Below are 21,526 nucleotides of genomic sequence, written 5' to 3'. Positions count from 1 at the left end.
AGAGCCACTATACATGAACTGTGTGCCCAGCTGGAGCCAGACCTGATGTCCCCCATCCGCCAACCCACAGGGATTCCCCCTCTGGTGCAGGTTCTGTCAGTACTCCATTTCCTTGCAAGTGGATCATTCCAAACAACAGTGGCCATATCATCAGGGATGTCTCAGCCTATGTTTTCTAAGGTTTTGTCCAGAGTGTTGTCTGCCCTGATGAAATACATGCAGAGCTACATTGTGTTCCCTGAGGTGGGCGATTTGGCTACAGTGAAGGGAGATTTCTATGCCCTTGGACATATCCCCAACATCATTGGTGCCATTGATGGGACCCATGTGGCTTTGGTCCCCCCCAGTGGAAGTGAGCAGGTGTACAGGAACAGAAAAAGTTATCATTCGATGAATGTCCAGGTGGTCTGTTTGGCAGACCAGTACATCTCCCATGTAAATGCCAAGTTCCCTGGGTCAGTGCATGACGCGTATATCATGCGAAATAGCAGCATCCCGTATGTGATGGAACAGCTACAGAGACACTGTGTGTGGCTATTGGGGGACTCTGGTTACCCCAACCTGTCCTGGCTACTGACCCCAGTGAGGAATCCCCGGACCAGGGCAGAGGAACGGTACAATGAGGCCCATGGGCGAACTAGGAGGATCATAGAAAGAACCTTCGGGCTCCTGAAGGCCAGGTTTAGGTGCCTGCATATGACAGGTGGATCCCTAATGTACTCACCACAGAAGGTGTGCCATATCATCGTGGCCTGCTGTATGCTTCACAATCTGGCTTTGCGACGCCAGGTGCCTTTTCTGCAGGAGGATGGTCCAGATGGTGGTGTTGTAGCAGCTGTGGAGCCTGTGGAGAGTGAAGAGGAGGAAGACGACGGGGACGACACAGACAACAGGGACACAGTGATACAACAGTATTTTCTGTAGCACACAGGTAAGAATCAACCACGCCTTTTTACATTTACTTAAAGCCTCCTGCCTCTCTACTGTCGGTGTTTCCCCCCAGTTCCTGTTAACTGATTTGTGACTTTCCCTTCCCTTTTCAGAGCTGTATGCCCCACTGCGTGACTTCTGCTTTGTTTGCCCATGGACTACAGCTGTATGACAGTGGTATGTTGTCATCACAATGTAACTGAACATTTTTGCACCGTTATGTCTAATACATTTGTTAAGAATACAAGCAGACTCCAGATTTTTTAAGTGCAATAAGTGATTTAATTAGAGTGCTACATTTTGGTACATGATTGTAAAACGGTGATGGGTGGGGGTGGAGTAATGGCCATGGCAGAGTCCAGTTCTCAGTCTCACAGGTTCATTGTCCATATGCCTGTGGAAGGATGGAGCAGGGGCAGTTTAAGGTTGGACAGGGTGACAATGTGGCACAGTGGGATGACATCAGGGGGTATCGTTTGCTGGCGGGGGTCTTGGCATCCTACTCTGTCTTCTTGTGAGATCTCAGGTTCCGCTTGCGGGGTGGTTCTTCTTCTGCAGGAGGTGGGGTTCTGGTGGCCTGTCGTTGTGTGGGGGCCTCCTGTCCACTAGCGCCGGCGGAGGTGGTAGGCTGTTCCTGGTCTAGGCTAGTGACAGGGGCCCTTTGGGGTGCCACATGGTCCCGCAATGTGGTGACTATCTGGTTAAGGGCCACGACGATGGTCCCCATTGCGGAACTAATGTTCCTCAGTTCCTCTCTGAACCCCATGTACTGTTCCTCCTGCAGTGCCTGGATCTCCTGGAACCTGCCCAGTACCGTAGCCATCGTCTCCTGGGAGTGGTGGTAGGCTCCCATGATGGAGGAGAGGGCCTCTTGGAGAGTGGGTTCCCTGGGCCTGTTCCCCCCCTGTCGCACAGCAGCCCTCCCAGTTGCCCTGTGTTCCTGGGCCTCTGTCCCCTGGACGGTGTGCTCACTACCACTGCCCCCAGGTCCATGTTGTTGTTGGGGTGGTGGGTCAACCTGGGTGCCCTGTAGTGGCGGACACATCGCTGATTGACATGTCCTGGAGACAGAGGCATGGGCCCGCTGGGTGGGAGCTGTGCTGGTGTTCCCAGAGGGGGTTAGGTCTGCTGTAGCCTGTGGCTGTCTGTGGGGAACCGACTGTCCCGAGGTCCCCGATGGGCCGGGCTGGTCATCTGGGTCCAGGGAGACAGAGCTGCTGTCATCACTGGGGGCCTCTTCTGGGGGTGGGATGGACATCTCTGGACCCTCCGTGGCGGTGTGGTGGCGTTCGGGTCCTGCAGGGGTATAAGGGTATGGTTATTGCTTCTGTGTGTGGCATTTCGTGTAATGGGTGGGTGGTCGTGTACCCAAGTGCAGGCATTCCCTTGTGGGGGCTTTTGTGAGGGTGGCTTGTGGGGGTGATGTGTGTGTGCAGTGGGCATGCTTTGGTGATGGGTGTCCATGCTTTGTGGTCGCATGCAGGGCTTGATGTTGGGATGGTTGGGTTGTGATGGTGAGCCATTTGCAAGGAGTTGGTGTGATGGGGGTGGGGGTGAGGGTGGGGGTATGATTTGGCATGCAGGTGGGGTGGGGGGAATGAAGTAGTTAAGATTAGACTTACCAGAGTCCATTCCTCCGCCTACTCCTGCGAGGCCCTCAGGATGCAGGATGTGCAAGACTTCCTCCTCCCATGCTGTAAATTCTGGGGGAGTAGGTGGGGGTCCGCCGCCAGTCTTCTGCACCGCAATGTTGTGCCTTGATACCATGGAACGCACCTTCCCCCGTAGGTCGTTCCAGCGCTTCCTTATGTCATCCCGATTGCGTGGATGCTGTCCCACAGCATTGACCCTGTCGACTATCCTTTGCCATAGCTCCATCTTCCTAGCAATTGTGGTGTGCTGCACCTGTGCCCCGAAGAGCTGGGGCTCTACACAAACTATTTCCTCCACCATGACCCTGAGTTCTGCGTCAGAGAACCTGGGGTGTCTTTGGGGTGCCATGGGGTGGTGTGGATGAGGTGAGGGATGTTGTATGTGTTGTAGAGTGTGGTGTGTGTGGTGGTGTATGGTGTTTTGTGCGTGGTAATTGTGTGGGTGATGTTGTGATTTGCCTCTGTGTGATGGTCTACTCTAAGCAGTGCTGTCTCTCTCTGTCCTTCAGTCGCTATTGTGGTCATAAGGGTTTGTGGGTGTGTGGGAGTGTTGTTTGTATGTGTATCAGGTGTGTGTATTTCAAATTGTCCAATGTGGTTGGGTTTTGTAAGGGTGTGTGTATTTTGACCGTGGCGGTGTGTACCGCCAATGGAATACCGCGGTTGAAAGACCGCCGCGTGGATTCATGGGTCGTGATGGCATGGGCGTATTTCTTTTGGCGTGACGGTGGAGGTTTGGTCATCGCCAGTTTTACACTGACCTTTGGTGTGGCGGACTTTTGTGGATGTCGGGTTTTTGGCGGTTTGCCAGTTGCGGGTCAGAATGACCGTGGCGGTTTACCGCGGCCGCGGCGGTGTTATGGCGGTCTTCTGACCGGCGGTAAGCGCCTTTTACCGCCGAGGTCAGAATGACCCCCTATTACTCTTGACTCTACTCAGTTGTACGACATGCCACCCCACTTTATGCCACTCCACTCAGTGCACCTCCACTCTAAGAGACTCTCTAACACGCCGCCACTCTGTGCCATGGCACTCTACTCTACTGTGTGACACACCACTCCATTCCCCAGTATGTACTGAAATCAAACCAAAAAATGTATATATGACAAAAGATACTCTACAACACTACACTCCACTGCACTGTACGACACGCAACTTTACTCCACGACATGCCACTACACTCTATGACACTCAACTCCACTCTACCACACTCCACTGCACTGTACGACACACCACTCAACTATGCACCACTCCAGTGTACGCCACACCACACTCTATGCCACTCCACTGTACTCCACTCCACTCTGCGCCATTCCACTTTACAGCACTCCACTCCACACCTCCCCACTGTAGGCTATGACATGGCTTGCCATGACACTGTATGCTGAGACACTCATTGTGAACACTGTACTCTACAGCACTCTATTCTACTCTATGCCACTCTACTCTACTCTATGCCACTCTACTCCACTCTGCGCCCCTGTACTCTACGGCACTCTACTCCACTTTTTGCCACTTTACGACACAGACTCCGTCAACACAATCCCATGTCACTTTACTCCACTGTACTCTATGACACTCTACTCCACTCTGCACCATTCCACTCTATGCCACTCCACTCTTACACACTGCACAACACACCACTCTGTAACAGGCCATTCCACTCTACTCCATGAGATGCTACTGCACTGTAGGCCATCCACTCTGCAACTCCACTCTATGCCCCTCCTTGCTACTCCAGTCTACTTTACTCTGACACTATACAACTTGCCATTCCACTCTACAACACATAATTCCACTGTATAACATACTACTCCACTCTACGAAACACCACTCCACTCCACTCTACAACACACCACCCCCCTCTACTCCACTCCACTGTATGACACACCACTCCACACTACGACATGCTACTACACTGTATACCACTCCAATCTACACCCTTCACCCTATTCACATTCTATGACACTACACTCTTTGACACTGTCTTCCACTGTACAACACTCAACTCAGTGACACTCCACTCTACGACACTGTACTCCACTCTGCCACTAACTCTACAACACTGTACTCCACTCTGTGCCACTTTACGACACTCTACTCAATGATGCTCCACTCTGTGACACTCCACTCAACTCCACTTTATGACAACTGTATGACAAGACTCTCTTCTACACTGTACTCCACTCTATGCTACTCCACTCTATGACACTGTACTCCACTCTATGCCACTGTACGGCACTTTACTGCACTGTTTGTCACTTGATGACAATGTACGCCCTTCTATGACACTCTATGCCACTCCACTCTAACATACTCTACAACACTCTACTCCACTCTATGGCACTCCACTCTGCAACACTGCAGTAAAGTGCCGTACAGTGGCATAGAGTGGAGTACAGTGTCATAGAGTGGAGTGGCATAGAGGCAATATACTAAAATATGCAAAATTTGTGCAAATATAGTTTCTGCTGAGAGCAGTTGACGGTACATGAAGGCAGGATGCACTTGAGAAAAGTTTGCACCCTTTGGGCAAAATGTAACCCAGGGACCACCACCCCAAGGACAAAGCTAAAAAAAGTGAAGCGGGTCCCTTTGGGACACCCGTGCTCCAGGGACCACCACCTCAAGGGGCTATGTAAACATTGGAGGGGGGGGCATGCAGCCCCCCTCGTGGAGCCTCTGATGGGCCCGGGGACTGTCACCCCCCAGGGCCGGCTTCTGCTATGTTGCATGGTGCCCCCCCCCCCCGGGACGTAGCTGTTTGCTGTGGCTTGGCTAAAGCTCTGCAGCTGCCGTCAAGCCACAGCAAACACTTCTGGTTTTGACAGCGGGACCAGTAAAGCTGGTCCCACTGTCAAAATCCAAAGCTTTCATCTCTGTCTCCTGCACGGGTACAGAGAACAGAGATGAACTGCTTCAGCAACCTCGGAGATGCTGCTCAAAGCAGCTCCCTGGTTGCTGAAGCAATGGGAACGCAGGGGAGGCTTTGAGGCTTCCCCTGTGGTCACAAATAGACTGTAAAGGGCTTGGTTTGAAATATAATTACTTTTTTTTAAAAAATACATAGAGGGGCCACGGGGGAGCCTTTGAGGGCTCACCCACGGTCCCATATAGCCTTTAAAGGGTGAAAAAAAGAGGGTGGTTTAAAAAAAAAGATAGCTCAGCATGGAAGTCAAGGACTATCACCCTGAGCACGGAGGTTTCTAGTACAGCTGGATTCGTTTGTCTCTTTTTTTTTATATTACAAGTGTTAAAATAAAAAATAAAGGGTGATTTTATTGTTTTAAAATAAAAAATACATTTTCATTTTTAAAGTAAACAAAAATATGAAATTCTAAGCATATCATACATCAATGCCTAAAACAGTCTCTGCCTGTCTCCCTCTCACTCTCTTTCTCTCTCTTTCAATCTCTTTCTGCCACCCATATCCCCTCTGAGACACTTACACACCTACTCACAGACCCACTGAGACACTCATGCACCTACTCTCAGACTCACTGAGGCCCTCTTGCACCCACTTACAGCCCCAGTCAGGCACTCACAGACCCACTCACAGACTCACTCAGATACTCACAGACCCACTCACAGATTCACCCACTCACACACCCACTGACACACCCACTGATGTCCTTATGCACCCACTCACAAACCTGTGCACACACTGCGACACTGATGTACACACACTCACACCCAGACAATCTGACAGCCACTCTTACCCCAGATACACCCTCTTACACCTATTCTCACACCCAGAGAGGCCGTCGCCAACTCCCGCAACCCACAGCCAAAGGCCCATGCACAGCATGTTGTTGAGTGGTTTGGGGGTGTTGGGCGCAGGGTCTGGCTGCAGGCAAGGTCTTGCAGGCAACCTCTCTCACGCAGGGGTGAAGGCCATGCACGGTGCAAGGTTGGATGCTCAAACGGGGCAGGTCTCTGGGCCTGGCCGGGGGCCGTGCGCAGCAATGTTTGGATACTTATGAAAATTACTATACGTTACAAGAAACATTGAAATTCCCTGGAAAAACAAAGGTTCATGGGACGTTATAGTTAGGAAATATAATAAAAAAAAAAACATGGAAATTCACTGAATAAACAAAAGGTTACAGGGACGTTATAATTAGGCTCACATTTTAAACATACAAAACCATAGAAATTCACCAGTTATACTAAGAGTTACCTCAAGTAACTATAGCTCGTGCCCTAAGGTAACTATAACTCATGCCCTCGCCATGTACTGCTAATTACCCCACAAATTTGAAGGAAAAACTGTGCATGGCATGGGCGTGAGTTATAGCTATAGTTATCAGCATCCTGGATCCTACGCGAATCCATGCAGCTCACGTTAAATAAAAAATATGGCCCAGATTTAAGAGGGCCTTGCGCCATCTAACAACACATTAATGTCATTTTTTTTAATGCTAACGTGGCGTTAAATGGCCAAAAACGCAGCACCATATTTACAAAGTGGCGCAATGTATGCATTGTGCTACTTTATAACCCATTGTGCCACATTATGCCTGCACCAGGCATAATGTATGCAAGGGAGACGATCCCCCATGGGGGGGTGTGAAAAAATGGTGCAAAGAAATCTAAAAGAGCAGGAGTTAAAAGGGGGCACACCATTATTTATAATGGGCCCCTATCTACTGTTCAGGGTTAGCGGCAGAATTTTGCCGCTAACCGTGAACAGTACATCAATAGTGTCACAAATTCTGATGCTATTGACCCCTGCCCTGTGCTATGGTGGTGGTAGGGGGCACTAAGGGGCTCTTGGAAAGTGGTGTTGTACTGGGTGCAGCACCACTTTTCTTAAATATGCCCCTATGTTTTTGGCTTGAGGAGTAGGGTATGTCTACCCTGCCCCCTCCCCCTGCATGGTTTTTGTATCTTTCTTACAGGACATGGGACTGAGTTCCTCAGTCCTAAAATTGCTGTAATTACATCTTTTTCTAAATGGTAGCCAATCAGATCTTATTTAAAATTCTGTCTGCTCCAAGGATCCTCCTAGAATCTTCAGAGAAGTGAAATATACCAGGTATTTGAGTGTTAGTGTCTCAAAAACTCCTTAATGGATTAACACCAAATAAAAAAAGCACGCTTCCTGGACCAAGGCCTAGCTTTCTGCCAAATTTGGTGTAATTCTGTTTAGCAATTTTTGTGGTATCACTGAACTTTCCTACAGAAAAATGAATTAGGGAAAAACACGTTTTGGGAGCCCCCTTTTTCTCAGCCCCAGTTTGACGGATCACCTCGAAACTTTACAAGAGGAACTGTGGTGGAGGACCTTTTTTTCTTACTGTTTTGTGAAGATTCGTTAAACGATGCCAAAATTATTAGCAAATCAAAAAATCAATTTCCTATGGAAATGTGGTCCAGCTATAACTACCCAATGGGAACTGTGAACACAAAACCCATGCTAAGTCTCTGCCAGATTTCATGGAGATTTATCAAACAGTGCCAAAGATATTAGTGAATCAAAAATGTTTTGGTACCCTTTTTTATTCCCCACCATTGGATCTGACCAAAACCTGGAGTAATTTATTATGTATTACTGGCATTAATGGCACAACAATAGTCAGCCCTCCCCAGTGGGCATTCATGGCACAGTATTGCCCAACTCCGGTGTAAAGCTTTCACTGCAATAAAAATGCTTATTTGTGGCATGCTTATAATGTTATTGTTACCGGTGTCTACGATGGTTTGTGATGTAACTGAGGAGTAATGGTAATGGTTGAGCTTGTTTTCTTATTCCATAACAACTATGACCCTCTATCTTTAAAACAGGTTTCATGACATCAGACGAAAGGAAGTTGTTTGAAGCTCTCAAGTCGCCACACCAGAAGTACTGGGTTCCATTCATATGGTTTGGGAATTTGGCATCTAAAGCTCGAAAAGAAGGAAGAATACGAGACAACGTAGACCTGCAATTAATAATGCATGTAAGTCGCAGCTCTGTAATATCCTGTGCCTGTATGTATCATACAGATTTGTCCTTTTTTCTGTATTTCTGCTTTTTGTTTAATTCTGAGATGCTTTAGTCCAAGGTAGATCCTATCACTTAAAAAGAGACGTTGTTCGATATCATTGAGTATCAAAAACAATACATTAAACCAAAATGATAAAAATGTAAGGCAGAGCTATCAAGTACTTGTTAAATGTGATGACATACTTATACATCTCTGTATTTGGATACAACACCCCTCAAACCTATAAGAAAAAACTAATGGATATATTCTACTTTACAACTTTTTCCGACCTCAGTAACGCACACTTCTGGAAACCCATGCTCTTTACGATATAAGTGATTGTTCATGTCATGAATCATAGTTCAACGTTGCAGGCTCAGCCAGTTTGCTCGGCCAGTTTGCAACATCTGCAGGGTATTTTCAAAGCTTCTCATTTCGAGGGTGAGTAACTTTAAAGTGCCCAAAAGTGGAAACAAGTGACTATGTGTCACCATATCTCCAGGCAATTGCAGTCGTAAACCAATCATGCATACCAATTAGAGGAGAATGTATGCCCCTTCCATTCCACCTCCTAAATGCAATTCAGTATACTCCGGTAAACCCATTTTGCATGTTGGAAAGGCTTTACACGCTCACAGATTGGGTTTCTTGTGGTCTCAAACCCTGTGTTTTTGTGAATTGTATGGTTTGCGACTCAGTCAATCAATCAGTTTCTGTAAAGCATGGCTACTCACCCGTGATGGTTTCAAGGCGCTTGGGGGTAGGGAAGGGGCCTCATCCGAAGAGCCGCATCTTGAGGTTCTGCTTGAAGGTGGTGAACAATGGGCTTTGTCTGAGGTGAAGGCGGAAGTTGTTCAAGCTCTTTACTGCGATGTAGGTGAAGGATCATCCTCTGGTGGTGGGTTTACGAATGCAAGGGATTGTGGCCAGGGCCAGCTGGGGGGAGCGGAGGAATCTGACGGCATGTGCGGAAGGAGACATAGTGGTTCATGTAGGCTGGTCCTGCGTTGTGTATGCCCTTGTACTTGTGGGTGAGTAGCTTGAAGGTGATTTGTTTCTTGACCGGGAGCCAGTGTAGGGTCCTCAGGTGTTGAAAGATATGTTCTTGGTGTGGAAGGTCCAGGATAAGTCTGGCAGCAGCGTTCTGGATGAGTTGTAGTTTTTGGATGTTTCTAGTCAAGGTGCCGCCATAGAGGGCGTTGCCGTAGTCAAGCTTGTAAAATGGCTTTAGACATCTGGCCCATAGTTAGATTTGTGAGAGCTGTTTCTGTACGGTGGAGGCCTGAGGCTTCACTGAAGAGTGGATAGTAGAGGAGAGATACAGAACAAAGCTGATACCAGCCAGGATAGCCAGTACTTTAAAGAAGAATTTAGTCTGGTCTACTAGGTGGGAGTCAAACACAACAATGGGTTTTCTGTAAGGTTTTAGAAGTACCACTGCAGATTTAAAACATTGTGATTAGGTTCTGGATGTAAGGAAATGAAGAAAACACAAGTAAGGCAGGGGAGCACCTGAGAGGAAAGAGAAAAATATGTAATGATTTGTAAGATAAATGGACAGATTGGCAGATTCATGGGAAAGGCTGTATGAGTAAAGCAGTGATGAAATCATCAGAGTGAGTCTTAGGAGTAGATGGGGAGTTGGAGTGTGAGGAGGAGCTGGGACTAGCTTAGTGAGGCTGTTTAGGGTAGTAGATAGCTAAGACTCATGATGCGAAGTCATCCAGAAAGAGAGAGAATTGTGACATGGGCTTACAAGGTGGAGAGACTAGACTGTTTATAGTACAGCATGTAAGTCTTTGTGTGTGCGTTTGAACAGTAGTGATCCATACTTTGCAATCCCAGGAGGCACAAATGGTGTGCTTTCTGCTTGTTTGTATGCTTCAGAATTTTGAGCTGACTTTTTTATGTAATTTCGAAGGAAGGCTCACATTTTGGATTTCTAGGAGTGGATGTGATCCAGGACTTAGGATGAGATGGAGCAGAGGAGAATGTGCCCAGGTGAAAGAGTGTATCAAAGCAATGTTTCATTTTATTATTAAATTGGTCTAAGAATGTAGAGGCTTGCCTCTGTAAGACGTTGGTATAATGTGATTCAGGAAAGTTGAGAAGAAGACAGGGGAGAGTTTTGTTTTATCTGGAAAAGGGGTTACAACAGTAAAGGGAGACACGTGGAACATTGATATGGATTTTTCGGTCACTTGAATTGTTTTGCAAGTGCGACTAACACATACATCCACATCCCAAGGTCTGCCACCTTTCAATATCGAATCCTGTATTTTTTGGCATTGTCCATGAACTATGTGTACCACTCAGATAATATAAACGTGATGTATGTAAAGATATTCGTATGGTGGAAGATGTGCTAAAAATTAACACAGTCTGCTCTTCAACCTTTGGCTGTAGGACATGTTTACCTCATCTGAGTGGCTCACACAGTCAGAGCAAGGCATGTGTAACAATCAGATGTTACAATCACTTTCTGCAGATCAGTAACAGCAGGCCATACTCTGCTGTATCTGAGTAGTACACACAGTGTACAGCGTTTAAATATAGTTTCCATTGTTTCTAAGAAGCGAACAAAATGGCAAGTGGGCCCCCATGACTTGGTGGTATGCCCCACGTTACATTTTTGCCTTATTGTTCCTTCCATGTCAGCAGAAACTCTTTTGTCTACAAATGCACAGCTCACACGGGGAGGGGAAGTTCATCATGGCTGGTAAAAATTAGTCCAACTATTTGATGGTCTGTCAGCTAATCTCAGAATCCCCCTCAATATCACTTGCAAACTTGTGTCCTTGTCTGACTCTGTTTTAATCTACTTGCATTTGAGGTTTCAGCAAAATCATTTAATTTCCATCTCTATTGTACCATGTGTTCATGGACTTGATGTCAGCTCTGAATTTTTGGTTGTGTGTGGCGGCAAGCACTTTCAATGTGAAGTTAGGTAGAGATTGTCTAATATGGCCTCAAGTTTTTTTATCTCTATCTTTGACTGTGATGTAGGTTTATTGAACATCTCTTTACTGCTGTTTTTATTATTATTATAATATATATATATGACTGCCACGGTGTGCAGTCTGTTTGATGTGTAAGATGGAGAAAGACAATGCTGATGGAAATACCATGATTGATTTGACCATAATAATAGTTGCAAAGATGTATTGATGGTTTCTTTCCTGTATGTAAGTGGGACGTCTAGTGTTTAGCTTCCAGATTATTTAAGCTAGGCTATTTACTGCCTGATTGAAATCCTGGGACTCAATATTGTCAAGGAAATCCAGGGGTCTGCTTTGATTTAGGTTAATTGACCCAGAAGTTGGAATTGCCTACAATGAGGATTTTCTCGGCAGCTGTTTGTAGGTGGAGGATCAGTTTTAGAGCTTAATCTATGAAAGACAATTTATTGACAGGGGCTGGTTGATTAGACTGTTGATGATGGAGCATTTGGGTTGGTGATACATCATTTGATTATGCATTTGAATGATGTTGATATTGGGTGCAGGTTAGAGTTACAGTTTCTACAAGAGTAATCTCACCCTGAAGCTTGGACTCTCAGTTCTTTAGAATGATCTTTAAAGCTTCAGGGACAAGGTTATTGAGGATGGTGAGCAGATTTTCACTTAATTATAATTTGGTTATTCCCGTTATATGGTTGTTGTTATCAATAGGTAGATCTTCAATACCCATAGCATTCTTCAGGGCTGAGTCAGTGTTGTATGAGATGTGCTTTAAGTTGGGAGCTGGTGCTTATTAGTGTGTGTACTGAAATATCTGTTAGTTTGTGAGAAGCACTGGGAGAGCTGGTAGTAACATCTGTCAACTGAACATGGAGCCTGGTGTGGGCTTTTGGTAGAAGGGTGATCTTTGCATGACTGGCTGATTTGGTCAAGCGGGTGATTTTGCTCCTGGCTACAATGACAACAGGTTGTGTCAGTGGAGTTAGGATCAACCTTTAGTTTTCAGTGTGTGTGTGGTGGAGGATCTGAGAGTGGTATGAGTTAATTATACTGTGGTAGGGTCTTTTGATGTTATAGTAGATCCATTCTAATTTTGACAGGTTTATTACATTATCATTGTTGATGCTGATTGTACGTTTTCTACATGATTCCAATACAAGCCTTTGAGGTCCTTTTCAATGCTCATTTCTGAGATTACATTGAGTTCCCTTATAAGGTTCGCAGTTATGCTCCATCTTAGCAATGGGGTTTCTGGTTGGCAAGGGTAGCCACATAAGCCAGGCAGAACCCAACACTCTAGTCAGGGTAAGGGAGCTGCACACCTAAGATAACCCTTGCTCACCACCTTGGCAGTTTGGCCAGAGCAGTCAGGCTTATCCCACAGGCAATGTGTAAAGCATTTGCACAACACACACACTCCTTTGACACAATAAAACCACTCAAAAGAGACTCCACACAAACCTATATGAAAATAAACTGTATTTCAAATAAAACATAGTCCAATAATTACTTTGCCAACTTGGCAATTGTCAAACCGTCATAGTGCAAGATAAAAGAAACATTTCTGTACTGCCCTTGTTATAAAAATACACAATCTCAATGCATACAAAGCAGAACCTGAAATATGCTTGTTATCCTGACAGGGTAAAAATGACATATCAAATTACAACAGGTCAGAAAATACAGCATAAACACTAAGGGCATGACCACAATAGGGAAATGCAGAACAACTGATTCACCACCAAATCACCCTATACATATGGACATCAATCATCTCACCATGAGACACAGTGCTTCTGCACTCCTATTACAAGTTCTACAGCGTATGAAATCTCCAAAAGTACAGATATCATCTCAAACACCTTCTATACGAAGGCCACAGCACGTTTGCGCTTCTCCTATAGGTTGTGCATTACTTACACACCCACAGCTTTAGGTACAGGAGCTCCTACGCTTATACTGCCGTATATACTGTACTGGGGGCTTGGCAGGAATGGGACCTCCGTTAAGGATTCCCTCCCGTCCTGCAGCCACATCAGGAATGAAGGTCCCCACAAAAAGGGTCTAGTCCCAAGGTGGGGGCGGAAGACACACACACCTCCCACGTCGGTGGGGAGACCTCTCCCGATCTTCCCTCGTGAAGTGCTGACTGTGTGGCTTCCCGCGAGCATATGGTGCAGCCACTGGTGAGTAGTATGCCTTTGGGGAAACAGGGGGAAGGGCCTACATACACCTCTGGTGCCCATGGGGAGACCTCCTGGAGTTTCCTCCTTCTGATAGCAAAGAGGCTGCCTGCGAGATTGCGGTCGCAGTGGCTCCAACAGCTTACTTCCTTCTTGCAGGGTTCCAGCACCAGCCTCCTGGGATCTGCTGGGGGGAGGGGCCACACCACTTCTCTGCCCTTCGCAGCGGTGATGGCCTCACTGGGCCCAGATCAGTTGACCTGGGTTGCGGCGATGAGAACCCAACAGATGAGCTGCAATCTCACTCAAGGCTCCAAAAACAGGAGTGGGTGTCTGCTTGTGCCCGGGGGCACCAGATAGAGCACCTCGCCTGCACTTGCCAGCAACTGTCGGCGGTCGCCGCAGCACTTCTTCTTCCCCCCCGGCCATTCTTCACCAGAGAGGAGCCCCATAGGGTCACAGCGCCCACCCTGCACCAAGGGCACAAGAGGGCAGAGCTCAGCATGCGCTACCCACATATCATAACGCTGCACCCCGGCTCAACAAAGCACTCCCAATGCAGTATCCGGGTACAAATCCATGTCTCAAAACATGAGGTACATCCCTGTACTTATACTCAAAAAGTCTTTGGTCTGGGGGGTACTTCAAAAGAACGAAGTGCACAATACCCCCTTTCGACCCCAGCCCTGGCTCCAGACATCAGGAGGGCGTAAACAAGCCCTTTGTCTGAGGGCAGGACACCGCCTATACAGATGTAAGTGCGCCCCGCCTTCCACTCTCCCAGCCCAGGAAGACCATTCAGTAGGCAGATGTAATCCGATTACACCTCTACCCTCCCTGTGTGATGGCTGTCTGGAAAGTATGCACAAAGCCCAGCTGTCACTTTACCCTACACGTGGATTGGAGTCAGGCAGCAAATCACAAGAGTTATAAGCACAGTGAAATGCCCACTTTCTAAAAAATGGCATTCCAAACATACCAAACATGCCTACGCTACTCATCACAGATCAGAAATTCCCACTTTGACATATATAAAGGAATTCCTAATGCAAACTTATGAGAGGTGCTACATAGGCTGTTAGTCACTACCAGGACATGCCACACAATGGAGGTACATGTCCTACCTTTTATCTAAGCAGGACCCTGCCCACAGGGCTACCTAAAGCCTACCTTAGGGTGACCTACATGTTATAAAAGGGGAGTTCCAGGCTTGGCAAGTAACTTTAAATGCCACTTCAATGTGGCAGTAAACTGTGCAGGCAGGCCTTGCAGTTGCAGGCCTGAGACAGGTTTGAAAGACTTCTTTTGTGGGTGGTGCAAACTGTGCTGCAGGTCCACTAGTAGCATTTAATTTACAGGCCCTGGGTAAATGAGATACTACGGTACAAGGGCCTTATAGGTACATTAAATGTGCCAAACAGGTGTGAGCCAATCATACCAAGTTTAAAGGGGATAGCACATGCACTGAAGCACTGATCAGCAATGATAAAGTGCCCGGAGTCCAAAATCCAAGAAAAGAGGGCCAGAAAATCAGGAGGAGGAAGGCAAAAAGTGTGGGGATGACTGTGCAAAAAGGGCCAGGTCCAACACTGCTGGTGTCTGGGAGAGAGACAAGCTTTGGATTTCCCTGTGCGTAGACTTTGTAAGAGTGTCTCTGAATGCAGTCTCCTGGTGGCACATTAAATAAACCTTTCTAGGCATTATACCATACAACATTATGGCCCTCATTCCGAGCCTGGCGGGCGGCGGAGGCCGCCCGCCAGGCTTCCCCCCTCCGAAATACCGCTCCGCGGTCGTAAGACCGCGGAGGGTATTCCGAGTTTTCCCCTGGGCTGGCGGGCGGTCTTCACAAGACCGCCCGCCAGCCCAGGGGAAAACTCCCTTCCCACGATGACGCCGGCTCGTAATAGAGCCGGCGGAGTGGGAAGGTGCGACGGGTGCAGTTGCACCCGTCGCGTATTTCAGTGTCTGCTTTGCAGACACTGAAATACTTTTAGGGGCCCTCTTACAGGGGCCCCTGCCGTGCCCATGCCATAGGCATGGGCACGGCAGGGGCCCCCAGGGGCCCCGCGACTCCCCCTCCCGCCATCCGGTTCCCGGCGGGAGAACCGCCAGGAACTGGATGGCGGGAGGGGGAGTCGGAATCCCCATGCCGGCGCAGCATGCTGCGCCGGCTTGGAGGATTCCTTTGGGGCAGCGGGAAACCGGCGGGAGACCGCCGGTTTCCCTTCTCTGACCGCGGCTGAGCCGCCGCGGTCAGAATGCCCCGCGGGGCACCGCCGGCCTGTCGGCGGTGCCACCGCGTCCCACGGCCCTGGCGGACTTGTTCCGCCAGGGTCGTAATGACCCCCTATATGTGTACCTGCAAAGCTCACATTCTCTCTGAAGGGTATCTTGGTGCAGAAATAACAGATGTTTATTACCTTACTCGGAATGTATGAGAAATAATCTTGGAAGAAGTGGCTCTCTAGGCCAGCTCTCCCGAGTTAATGGGTGATTGTCTAGGACTGTGTGTCATTCGGAAGTTAAAGCCCTTTGTAGGGTAATCAAGTGGGCCTTGGGTGGGATTGTGAGGTGTCAAGGCGCTGAACATGGAAAGGGGGAGTTAAACAAACTAATGGTTGTAGTGCTTTGTTGTGAAGCAGGCAGGTTGTCCAGATATGCATGCTGGCTACAGTGCCCAGGACATATACAGATAAAACATATATGAACATGACAGCAGCAAAAGGGAGAAAATGTGGTTTAAATACTATGCACTGGATGAAGCATGCAGTGCCTCTTATAGTAATGTCGGGGTAGGCATAACTATCCATGCTGTGAGAGTCATTTCCAGCAGGAGATCATTTATAATAACATTTTCCCTTCTCAAGCCTGAGAACTTTCATTGTGTAAAAAGGATGAGTTTAGAATTTTAACCAAAGACATTTCATGTTTTATTTGTAGTCCGTTGAAGTTAGATCAAATAACTCTACATTGGCATATAAAGGGTTTGGCTACAACACCCACACCAAGGGAGGACTGATGTGCTGAACATGAAAAATTAGCAGCAATATCAGGAAAAGAGGCTAGCAGGTATCCTATCATAGCTGGTGTGTATGTTTGTATTTATTGAGATTTAAATCAAACAGTCTTAGCTGGCAAGCAACAAAGCTCTGTGCTTTGCTAGGATACAGGAAAGCAGCATAAAGCTGCATATCTCAGACAACAACACCTTTTTCATAAGGTATGTTATTACCTTATAATATTCTATAGTGGTGTGATCTTATCTCAAGCCAGATTGATTTGACGGCAAATGGTTTTCAGCAACTCGTTCCCATTTACTTGAGTGTTAACTATATGTAAATGTTTCGAGCTACACCAAGAAGAGGAATTTGCCAGTGGTCACGTCACCATAGGCTGGTACTCTCACTCCATGTTGCCAGATTTAGGGACCACTTTCACTTGACCTATTGCTTTAAATTCTCGAAGAAGCAGTCTGGCCCAATACTTAAAACTCTTAGCAAAAAGATCAAAGGTGAGGCTATCAGGTCCGTCAGCTTTCCCACCCATTTTGCCTTGAACTCCGCAGTATCTGATGTGGGGATGCGCCTAAACCTCAACAGGGTCTGTTGCAGTTCAGTCATCACAGGGACAAATGGGCCTACCTCTCTCTCCACCCCTCGCCAGCATTGAGCCCCAGATAAACGATATGACTGTAGAGTCTAGCTCTCTAAAGGTCACCCGAGGTATCCACAGTGAAAGCATTCCAAACAAGTTCAAGAGGCGGGGCAGAGCAGTCATTTTCAACAGCGCTATTTTACCTTCCAGAAGTCTATGCTGGCTTTCAGGGCTTGTTTCACACCTCCTATGTTCCCATCCAATAAATCTTTGCGATCATGGTAAAACTTAACCCCGAGGTAAGAGCATCAAGATAATACAGAAGGATACTGAGGAAGTACCATCAATTTCATGGTAGGAGAAATACTGCTAACATCAGACCATACATAGTGGATTTAAAGTGATTCTTCTATTGCATATGTGAATTTGCAGGATCCTCTAATTGGATCATGCCCCAGACTCTTGAGCTACAGATTTCTAAACTAGTGACTTGTGTATATCATACAGTGTATTCCATATCAGTTATAAACATGCCGTTTTTATAGGCAAGAAACTCTTATTAGGCAGATTTTCAGAACGTAGATCAGAAATGAATGTGTTTTTGTAGTGAGTAGAATTCCATTTCCATTTTAAACTCTTACATTCCTTGTCAAACTATTGGCCATGGAATTTTCTTCAGTTAGATAAACTGTTTGAAATGGGAACAGATACTGCATTAAACAATCCTGGTATTGTCTTGTTATGAATAACACGTACTGTGTCTAAAGGAAGAACAACCTCTGCAATGGACTTGATTCGAATAATAATGACATTACTAACAATGATGGTAACAAGTATAGTTATAATATTAATTATTGCAATCATATATGTATTTAGACTCATGTCCAATCCTACTAAACATCATTCAACAATTATACATATTCATGTCATTTCATTCGTCAACCTTTCCAAACGCCTACCTTAATCCCAAAACATTTTTAGGGGGTTATTCTAACTTTGGAGGAGGTGTTAATCCGTCCCAAAAGTGACGGAAAAGTGACGGACTTACCACCAGCCGTATTACGAGTCCATTATATCCTATGGAACTCGTAATACGGCTGGTGGTATATCCGTCACTTTACCGTCACTTTTGGGACGGATTAACACTCCTCCAAAGTTAGAATAACCCCCTTATTGTCTACAGTTGTGTCCCCCCGTCTATTACCATTGCTTAATAATCATTTAGTGACCATGCGGTTGTGTTCTTATACAAAATGCTCAGCTTAGAAAATAAAGCTATATCAGTACAATGTTTCATCTGATTAATATTTGAAACACTTCAACCTACCCCACCCCAGCATCCCTTGTATGTGCTTTAAGGTGAACACTTTACATTAATAGGATGTAGGGGGTCAATGGGTCTTCAGTACTAGTGGCAGTGATGCAATTTGTCATCGTTTTCTGGTAAAAAATCAACCAGAATACGAAAAATAGTCAAACTTTTTTCACCCGTTGATTATGTTGTTTTTGGTGATGCAACATTTAGTCAGTGACTGTTTAGCTGTCGAAAAATATGTTGCTGCATTTAAGTAGGGTCTAAAATCCTCTGGTGTGGACTTATGAGCAGGGGCGGCTCCTCCATTAGAGCGAGGAGCGCCCCCCCCGCCAGCAGGGGCAAAACCTTTAAAAGAAAAGGATAATAAACTTTGTTTATTATCCTTTTCTTTTAAAGGTGAGGGCCACGGGCGTGACGAGCAGCGAGGGGGAGTGCTGCGCATGTATGTTTGGCCGGCTGTTTTGGACCAGCCAAACACGTGCAGTAAGCTATCTCCAGCCCAGCAACGCAGTTGCTGGGCTGGGGAGAGCCTGCACATGCTTCTAGTCTGTCTTGGAGTGCCCTGGCTGGGTGCCCCCAGCCAATCCTGATGCTGCTTTTAGCAGCATCAGGGTTGGCCACAGGGCAGGCTGGGAGCATGTGCCTGCAGCCTGGAGCGACGAGGGACAGAGGAGCGGCTCGCGACGGAGGAGGTAAGTGTTTTTGTTTTTATTTTATTTTTTAATGTTTATTGACACTCCCCCGAAGAGTGCACGCTGCCCTACCCCTTCTTGTTGTCGTGAGCCGCAACTGCTTATGAGTGCTTCCAGGGCTTAATTTGTAAGAGAAGGGATACTGGGGCCCAAAGCTCTGATCACAAGCCCGCAGCCGGCGCTATAAACGTTGGCGCACACAATACCAATGTTACCTTTTCTTGATTTTACCTCAGTTCTCTGTAATCCACTTCCAGACTCTCCCTTTCCCTTTAACTCACTCTTACAGGTCCCTGCACACTCTCCCTTTGTGATGGTGTTTCCATCATTTTCTTCATCCTCCCTTTCTGTTTGTGTCTTTTCCTTCTCTTGCTCTCGGTCAATTTCTGATGTGGGAAAATAATTTCAGTCCCCAAAAATATGTGTGGTGAACCCAACTGGCAACCACCAGCTTAAGTTAATCCCTGAGTGTTTCCATTCATCAGAGTCTTCAGTCAAGAAAAAATACTTGGAGAGGGAAGCATTAACATTTACCTACAAAATAAAACTAGATGCTCTACTGCTTTGGGTAGTTTCATCAAGTGGCCCTTCTGCACCAGGAATGTTTGAAGCACTGCTGCCAGGCAGAGCATTCAAAATAATCACTGACAGTTTTAAATATAGCATTGCCAAACTCAGCAACATCATTGCTATTTTAGCAACCTGAATAGGCAGTAGGAGCTGTGAGTTACTAAACGTAGAGTGCATACTACTGATTAGTTTTCCTATTTTAGAGGGCCAAGCTTTTACAGTAAAATATATGTGGTTCTTAAACCTACATTCATGTTACCTTGTTTCTCTGAGTCCTGTAATATCCTTTTAGAAGACAAGACCTTTGTGTCTATTTTACGTTTTTTGTTGTATTTTGTTAAACCTGTAATACTCCAGGATGTCAGTCTAATACTAAGAAGGCTCATAGGATTGTTAGAGCAATTGTGGGGGAGTAAGCCTAGGGAAGCCATAAACTCTGTCGTTTGCATGTTGGAAGATGGTTACATTTACAGTGGAGGCTGCAGGAGTCTTAGATGTCCCTCTTTTGAGGAGTCTCTCAAGGTCCATGCAAGTTAGATCAGTTACTGACTTTTTCTTGAAGATGTATAAGCCATTCTAAGTTGTTTACATCTGTGCTATTGGCTCTAGAGAACCACTATATGGGCATTTTAAAGATGTACAACTACAGCTGCACCACACACACAACAAATATTCTGTTTAGCTTGATATCAATATCAGAACCTCTAGAGCATTGTGACAACCAGTTGGGGTTTTGGTTACAAAATCGATGTTTAAATGGGATTCTCCGCATAACCTCAAAGTGAGAGAGAATTCATATTATAAAGGCCCACGTAGCATGAATGTCTCTGAGAACTTTAGCAAACATCTTTTATGAGAATGAATTTTATTGTCCATGAGGAAGACCCTCCAGCGGCTCATCAAAGCAACAGATGCTTTCCCAATCACACTGACACATCCGAAGAGAAGTGTGTGTTGGGGCAATTACTCTGTGGGCATTTACAGAAATGCCTGATGGGAAAGCTATTAAGTAGGGAGGCTGCGACAAAGGGTGGCAGGTTGCATAAGGAGACAGTCATAATTGGTTCTCTGTAATGCCAACTTAGAGGCCTACACAGATAGCCACAGTCTCTCAGAGACAGAAGGAGTACTTACCCTATATATAGATGAGAGGCAGTGGGATGAAACAATAAGCTACTCTAGAGAGATAAGGAAAAATAAGCTACTCAAGAGAGATAAGGGGAGTGTGGGCTGGCCATGGGAAGGAGCACGTATGGGAGAGGGGTAGCTTAACAGATATAGCCAAAAGTGGATAATAACATACTTTAAAATATACTTTCCATCTGAAAATGTAACTTTTTCAGTCTTTCTCCTCAGTTCACCAAAGTTTATTTAGAAAAAACTGTTTGGGTCGCAGCTCTAAATCTGAACTTATATCCTATTTTGTATGTCTAAGTTTATTGCTGTTTACAGATCATAGAAGCATCTATTGGCTACAAAACGGGAAAGGTTTTGTCTGTCTTAAGCTGTAAACAAATTAACAATTGTCTTAAAATACCACATACAACTCTAAGGATCATAGACTAAAAACGAAAAAGTATATTAGCCACATTTATTTCCCTTTATATAACAACTTCCCACCTTCATTCCCCAAATGTTTCTTCCTAAATGTACATGTT

At 46.1% G+C, this 21,526-nt stretch overlaps 1 protein-coding gene across 2 annotated transcripts in view; it reads left to right on the top strand.

Moving 5' to 3' along the window:
* BEST3 (bestrophin 3) overlaps positions 1-21,526 on the top strand; it is a 162,458-nt gene that overhangs the window by 110,274 nt on the left and 30,658 nt on the right. For both annotated transcript variants that reach the window (XM_069228323.1, XM_069228324.1), the window contains one exon: positions 8,370-8,524. In XM_069228323.1, coding sequence (XP_069084424.1) covers positions 8,370-8,524 — 155 coding nt within the window. The remainder of the gene's footprint in view (positions 1-8,369; positions 8,525-21,526) is intronic.

Source organism: Pleurodeles waltl, chromosome 4_1, assembly GCF_031143425.1.
Source record: "Pleurodeles waltl isolate 20211129_DDA chromosome 4_1, aPleWal1.hap1.20221129, whole genome shotgun sequence".
In the NCBI taxonomy this organism is placed as follows: Eukaryota; Metazoa; Chordata; class Amphibia; order Caudata; family Salamandridae; genus Pleurodeles; species Pleurodeles waltl.
The sequence above is the reverse complement of the archived record's forward strand: the minus strand, read 5'-3'. Positions and strand labels throughout refer to the sequence as shown.